The sequence below is a fragment of the Mesoplodon mirus genome, assembly GCF_964341445.2.
Source record: "Mesoplodon mirus genome assembly, chromosome: X".
In the NCBI taxonomy this organism is placed as follows: Eukaryota; Metazoa; Chordata; class Mammalia; order Artiodactyla; family Ziphiidae; genus Mesoplodon; species Mesoplodon mirus.
The window spans coordinates 94,285,501-94,292,988 of record NC_138981.1 but is presented as its reverse complement, the minus strand read 5'-3'; the positions used below and the strand labels follow the sequence as shown (position 1 = coordinate 94,292,988).

At 43.9% G+C, this 7,488-nt stretch overlaps 1 protein-coding gene across 1 annotated transcript in view; it reads left to right on the top strand.

Moving 5' to 3' along the window:
• Positions 1 to 1,461: 1,461 nt before the first annotated feature.
• Positions 1,462 to 7,488, top strand: part of GUCY2F (guanylate cyclase 2F, retinal) — a gene marked incomplete at both ends in the record, with an annotated part of 84,920 nt that continues 78,893 nt past the window's right edge. The window contains 2 exons of the mRNA XM_082609314.1: positions 1,462 to 1,527; positions 1,710 to 2,460. Coding sequence (XP_082465440.1) covers positions 1,462 to 1,527; positions 1,710 to 2,460 — 817 coding nt within the window. The remainder of the gene's footprint in view (positions 1,528 to 1,709; positions 2,461 to 7,488) is intronic.

The following is a 7,488-nucleotide window of genomic DNA, read 5'->3' as shown; positions in this document are numbered from 1 at the left end:
TTGTATATTTAGCTCACCTGACTTCTCAACAGTGTGAGATGTGATAAACAACCTTCGTCCTCAAAGTGTCATCTTCCTTGTATTGTAAGATATCACTGTCTCCTGGATTTTGCTGTTTCTCTGGACTTTTCATGGAAGTTTTCATTATAACCTCATTTCTCTCTGCCTGACCTTTAATTGTTGTGGGTTTTCAGGATTTTGTCCTCTGACTTCTTTCTCTACTTTGCAACTCTCTTTTGTTGACCTTATACACTGCCATGTCTTCAATTACCCTCTATCAATTGATTACATTCAAATTTATATCTCTGGCTCAGCTTTCTGTTACAAGATCCAGTACGTCAAATTATCAACTGGATCTTGCTACCTGGATATTCTACAGGCATCATCAGTTCAACGTGTCTAATAGAATACATTATATTTCCCAACCCTTCCTTTAGTGTTCCCTATCTCAGAGACTTATATCATTTTCTAACAAGTTGCTTAGCCCAAAATCATCTTGGAGTCCTCCTTTTCCCCCCTTACCTTCTACATCTTGTCAGTCACTAAGTTATTATTGGCTTTACGTTCTTAATCTCTTTGATGTTTTTCATCTTGGTGGAATTCATCTCCATTCCTCTATGTCTTTACTACCACTCTCTTGGTCTGCCATCATTTCTCATATGGATTACTACAGCAGCCTCCAAACTGGTCTCCCTGCCTCCAGTCTTGCCCCCTTCCAACCCATTCTCCACACTGCTACTTGAGTAATCTTTAGAAAATGAAAATCTTATTATATCATTTCTCTGCTTAAAACTATTATCTACAGGATTAAATCTAAAAACTTATGAACGGCATAGGACTCTTGGTGACCTGGCCCCTGTCTTGGTTGACATCACAGACCTGAGCAGAACAAATGCCTTGGAACTGTGAGAGAATCTAATATATCTTTTTCCTTTTTTTAACCTCTGGGCCTTACTGTATATTGTTCCTTCTGCCTAGAAGGCTCTTAGCAACAACCCCCTTGCAACACCACTCACCTGGCTAACTTTTCTTTCAATACTTAACTCAGAGAGACGTCCTTCCTCCTCCCTCTTCTCCTCCCCTGAAATTTGGGTTTGGGTGATCTCTCTGGTTTCCTCTGTCTGGGCTACCTCAATCATAGCACTTCTTACTCTGCTTTGCCATTATCTATTTACATCTGTGTCTGTCCCCAAGAGGGCAGTGTGGTGGAGAAAAATGGACATATTTGAAACTAGAATAATGATAAAAATATCACTAATATAAAGTTAATGACCTGCTAAACCCTGTTAAATGTGTTTGCTGTATGTTAATCCATGTAATCCTTACAACACTGTGAGATGAGCAACTATTACTGAAGTTGAATCAACAGTACTTGGTGATGGATTGAATGAGGGGCAGAGAAGAAGGAAGAGTCTCAGCTGACTACCAGGTTTCTGACCGGAGCAAGTAGGTGAAGGGTAGATGGAGGCACCATCTCCTGAGATAAGGATTACAGGAAGTAGAGGAAGAGGAGGACTTCTGGTCAGGGTAGGGGAGAGAATCTTTTAATTTAGGGACTGCCATTCCTTTGCCATTCTTTCATAACTGTTATTTCCGGAAGTTTCAGGAATAATGTGAGTAATATACCTTTTCTTCTGATTGACAGGCATTTGGAAACAACAGTGTCCATCTCGGGACAGCAGACTCACCTTCCAGTATTTCTTCATTAGCCTGCTGGAAGCAGGAGGGCTCTGTTCTTGGGACCCTGGCCTTTCTCTCACCTTATGCTCTGGTTTGCGGCTCCCGGAAGACAGCGAGGGCACCATGGCCTTGCATCCTTCAAGCTCCTGTGGTGTTTGTGCCTCCTGGCCCTTACGTCCCTCCCACAGCGGGTATGGGCACCCCCCTACAAGATAGGGGTGGTGGGCCCTTGGACTTGTGATCCGTTGTTCTCAAAGGCCCTGCCCGAGGTTGCCGCTCGGTTAGCCATTGAGCGGATCAACAAGGACCCATCATTTGACCTGGGTTACTCTTTTGAATACGTGATTCTCAACGAAGACTGCCAGGCTTCCAGGGCTCTATCCAGTTTCATTTCCCACCACCAGATGGCCTCAGGATTTATTGGACCTGCCAACCCTGGCTACTGCGAGGCAGTCTCACTCCTGGGAAACAGCTGGGACAAAGGGATTTTCTCTTGGGCCTGTGTGAATTATGAATTAGACAATAAAAATAGCCACCCGACCTTTTCTCGGACACTCCCTTCTCCCATCCGGGTGCTGGTAACCGTCATGAAATATTTCCAGTGGGCTCACGCTGGAGTCATTTCCTCAGATGAAGACATTTGGGTGCATACAGCCCATCGAGTTGCAAGTGCTCTTCGGAGCCGCGGCCTACCTGTAGGGGTCGTCCTGACCACAGGACAAGACAGCCAAAGCATCCAGAAAGCTCTACAGCGGATTCGCCAGGCAGACAGAATTCTCAGTGAGTGCTTTCTCCTGGCTCATCTTTAAATGTGGCTTCAGTGAAAGGATATGACAATGTCCAAAATTTTCCTATCCTCACACCCTAGGATAGCACATCACTCTCCAGTTCTTCATGCATTTGCTCCCTTTCAATCACACTCGGGCCCCAAGACTATCCTGCTTCAACAGAGCCTATTTTATGAACTGAATAAAAGTACAAAGACCTCTGTGGTTACAATGCCCTTGGGTGCCAGTGCCTGCTCTCAGCACCTGGTTGGGGAAGATTAGCCTCAAGAGCAACTGTGGTCACACACCCTCCATGCCCTTAGGACCCCAGCAGTTTCAGATCAGCCAAGAAGTGGTGTTCTTATAGCTCTAGTTTTGCCTGGTCTAGTCACTGAAGGGAGATTTACCTTTGATTCCCTTCTGGATACTTTCCCTCATAGGTGCCCAGTGCCCTTGTGTCATCACATCTCACTTAGAGCCTGTCTTCTCTGGAATCAAAAATGCACACCCACCCCTTCTCACTTTCCACTTCCTGAAAGCAGGGCTTCTCTCTCTGCAGCACACAATGAGCTGATATGGAGGGAGCTAGCTGATAAATAAAAGCATATTAAGGGCTTCCCTGGTGGCGCAGTGGTTGAGAGTCTGCCTGCCGATGCAGGGGACACGGGTTCGTGCCCCGGTCTGGGAGGATCCCACATGCCGCGGAGCAGCTGGGCCTGTGAGCCATGGCCGCTGAGCCTGGTGCGTCCAGAGCCTGTGCTCCACAACGGGAGAGGCCACAACAGAGAGAGGCCCGCGTACCGCAAAAAAAAAAAAAAAAAAAAAGCATATTAAAATGAGAAGCCTGCCTAAATTGTAACCTTTCCCCTCCCAAGAGAAGTTTTATGTTCAAAGATGATTCTTAAAATAAACAAAAAGAAAAACAAAAAACAAAACAAAACAAAACAAACAAAGATGATTCTTGCAGAGATCATGGACCAAGTGTAAAGCAAAGGACTGACCCATTGACCCAGGGCGAGTTGGGTGCATTTTGGGAAAGGGGAGGGCTCTTCCTGGTCCTCTTAAATCAGATGGAAGTCTTTTACATATACATACTACAAGCCTTTGTGACACTTGGTTTTGATTTTTTTTCTCTTCTAATTTTTTAATCTCCACTTTATCTTTTTTCTGGAAAGTAGCAGTGATTTGTGGGAACACTGCTCATCCTCTATTGCAGTCACTCCATCGCTTTAGGACAGATAGCTCAGAAACTACAGTCAAACTGATTACTTCTAGGATTAGTCCTGGTCCCAGTCATTTCCTTAACACAACAATGGACTTGTTAGAGAATGGTCCAGCTTAGGGCTGGCCTATACCCAGAAGCCCATTTTAAGTTTCAAGTGTCTCCAGTATTGGATTTTAATTATGATCATTATGGGAGGATGAGGGCAAGAATTTTTAGTTCCAGGAACTATAGTAGTCTGCTTCCAGCTCCAGTCTACAAGATCCTATAAATGTTAAGCAATCAGTGTGGCTCTGATTACTTCATAATAGAGCTTGATTCTTTCAAAGCAGAGCACAGAATTATTTTTAAAGATATACAACCATTTCCAGGGAGGAATCATGCCAGAAACAGGCTAACATATTTAATATCATAACTTTATAATATGTTACAAATCTTCATGAAGCCCAGTGTCTCCTGCAAGTTTACATTCCATGAGTGTTTCACATCCCACCCATTCTAAATAGTATACTCTTTGAAATGACATTTTGGCCTCTACCATGAAATGTTAAATAAATCCAGGCCCCGAAGCTCTTTGAGTTGTCAGACTGAGAGAAGTTAGGATTGAGTGTTTACCACCCACAATTCTTTTGAGGCAGGGAGGTAGCAAATGTACATATTATTGCCGTACTATTAGAGATGCATTCCTTTAGGTCAATGGTTCTTACTCTGGCTGCACACTGGCAATACCTGTACATCTTTTCAAAATGATTGGGGCCAGAGTACCACCTCCAGACATTCTCATGGTCTGCAGTGAGGCCCCAGCAAAGGTATTTTAAAGAGCTTCCCAGGTGCTTGTAAAATGTAGCCAGAGTCAAGAACCATTGCTTCAAGTTCAAGAAAATGCAAATAAATGTTCCCTACTTTAAGTTACCAGACAATTTTTTGTCTTAATATGACTTTGTTTAATCAGATTGCTTTCTGTATAGCAGTGTGGATCAGCTTGCTAAGGGAATGAAAATTTTAAGATGGGGGTAAGGGGGTAGGAGGCTGGAAGCCTAGAGAGGGAGGTATGTGGTTATGCAGCAAAGAAAGACCCTGGGTAGGGAGAAAAGTAGCAGAAAGTGCAGTAGGGACTCAGAAAGGGAGATAAAAGGGAGTGAAGACAAAGCTCCGCTCTCCAAGATTTTGCCCCGGGTTTTTGACAAAACATAGGCAGACTCAGGTGAGGCGTGCTGGGAACTCAGCGTCATGAATCAGAACGTGGGTAGGTTGGGGCGGATGCAGGGAAACTGAGCCATTGGCTGAGCTGCGACCTGAGTAGGACCTCGGGCACCTGAGTGTGCACTGTCCAAAAGCGTGTGTGGTACTCACACTTGGCACAGCTAGTTTTTGGTATCTGAGGGCACTCCAAGTGATGGGTGGGATATGACAGGAGGACTTGCAGAAGGGGAGTGAGTCTTAAAGTAAGGTAAGCTTGTTGTCCACTTGATCATCCATTGAGACTAGTGCCCCAGCCAGTAGGAGCATGATTCAGAGTATGAATATAAATAGAGTATCAGGACTTTAGCCACGAGGCCTAGGGTTCAGGGCACATCTCCAGTCCAATCAGAGGGTGGGAGATCTGGTGAGAACCTGAGCTAGAAGTTAATGAGTATGGATTGGGCCAACTGAGCAGTAAGGACGGTTACAATACACCGTATCCAGCATCTACTAGATCAAATCTCTAGCTGATTTTCTAGCCCCTTTCAACTGGTAGGACTGAGCCTGTGAAAGTATTCCTAGCTGTTGACTATTGGGACCTAAAAAGCACTGAGGTTTTTGTGGTGACCTCAGCTGAGAAGGGCTGAGGAAGGCAGTGCCTGGCCTCTTCCTTATTTTGCTGGTTATGAGGCTACTTCTTAACACTGTGGACCCCCAAGTAAACCTTCAGAGAAGGACCTTTTGTGATGTACAAAATATAGTGGAAAGGGATCCCTTCCTTTGGAGAGGACTGGCAATATTTGGAAGTAATGGAAATAGCTGGAAGACTGGTTTTGTCTGACCTACTCACGATAACAGTGACCAAAGCCCCATGTGGCAGTGGCGATGGTGGCAGCAGTGAGAGATAGTGGTGGGGAGGGAGGGTAGAGCTGCTATGCCACTTCTCTTCCTTGTAAATTTATGTTTCCAATTGTCACTGGCACATTACTGGAGTCAGAAGGAATGTCTTTCTCAGAAACTGGTCTAAATTTTGCTTACACAACAGCAGGACAATGATAAAATTTAATAGTAAAGATGATCATAACAATAATAATGGTTGTAGGCTCTTGGAAAGGGAAACAGCAGGGGTGTTACTAGAGGCTGCCATTGAGACAATGAAAGCAACCATAATACCACTTTACATGTGAACAGGTCTCTACAGTTTACAAGGTATTTGCATATAGATAATGTCATTTAATCCTCAGGGTTATCCAGGAGCAAAGTATTTTCTTCCAAGTTTTACAACAGCTGTGAATCTCACATAACAAGTAGGTAGGTGTATGCATTATTAACACCAAAGAATGGGGTAAATGAAGTCCCAGAGAAGGGGGGATTCAGGATTCAGCCTCTCCCAGATTGTCAGCTCACTTCTTTTAAGCTTCAGAGGCAATTACCAGTTAACTTTGTTTCTGACAAAGTCATATAGGACAGATATTAATCAAGGACAATGGTCTCAGCTTACAGGCAGGGCTGCTGTGTGTGGTTTTCCCTGCCCAAGGGAATCTAGCTGAGTGGGCATGAGGGCCAAAATTCAGTTCACTCTCTGCTCCTTAAACCATGAGTCCTGTTGCAGATTTTGATCCAATTGCACAAAAGAGCATCACTCACCAGGCAGAACACCTGAGGGATTGCAATTACCCAGAAGTTCTTTTGCTAATTCTCACAAAGACTAGCAGGAGGCCCCACTAAAAAGCTCTTTAGAGAACTTTTCAAATGGCTATTTTGAGCCCTCCTCCCTTCTCCTCACCTTTTTGCCTATCAATGCTTGGCTGATTGTGAAATTCTTTCAATTTGGGTTTACAAGGTTGTTGAACCATTTGGGGATTCCTTTAAATCCTTCCAAATTGGGAATGCTTCATTACAGTATGATGTTCGGTAACTAGGACACAGTCAGAATGTCCTTCTCTTTTTTGTTTTAACATCTTTATTGGAGTATAATTGCTTTACAATGGTGTGTTAGTTTCTGCTTCATAACAAAGTGAATCAGTTATACATATACATATGTTCCCATATCTCTTCCCTCTTGTTCTTCCAAAGTCAGATACTTTATTACTACCTCATTGTCAGGGACCTGGCTGGCCTCTTCCATCTATTGAAGATTCTTGACATAAAAACCCCCAATAATAATAATAACAATGATAATAGCTAATATTTATTGAGAATTTATTATATGCTAGTCATTTTGCAAGGGTTTTATATGGACCATCTCATTCAATTCTTGCAACCTCCCTATAAAGTAAGGCCAATTACTATTTAATGCACTTCACGAATGAGACTTTGGAGGCTGAGAGAGGTTAAATAACTTGCTTAATGTCACACAGCTAGTGAGTGGGAAAACTAGGATACGTCTTCAGGTTGATCTGAAGCAGTGCCTCTCAAACCTAAGTGTGACCGGAATCCCCTGGGGGGCTTGCGTCCCTCCTCCAGAGTCTGACTCAGGAGGGCTGGGTTAGGGTAGCAGAATCTGCATTTCTAACCAGATCAAGGTGGTGCTGATGTTGCTGGTTCAGGGATCATACTTTGAGAATCACTAGTTTAATGAAAGACTTATGCTCTCCTGCCTCCTGTCCACTTGAAGGATGCCCCTAAAGCTTACTC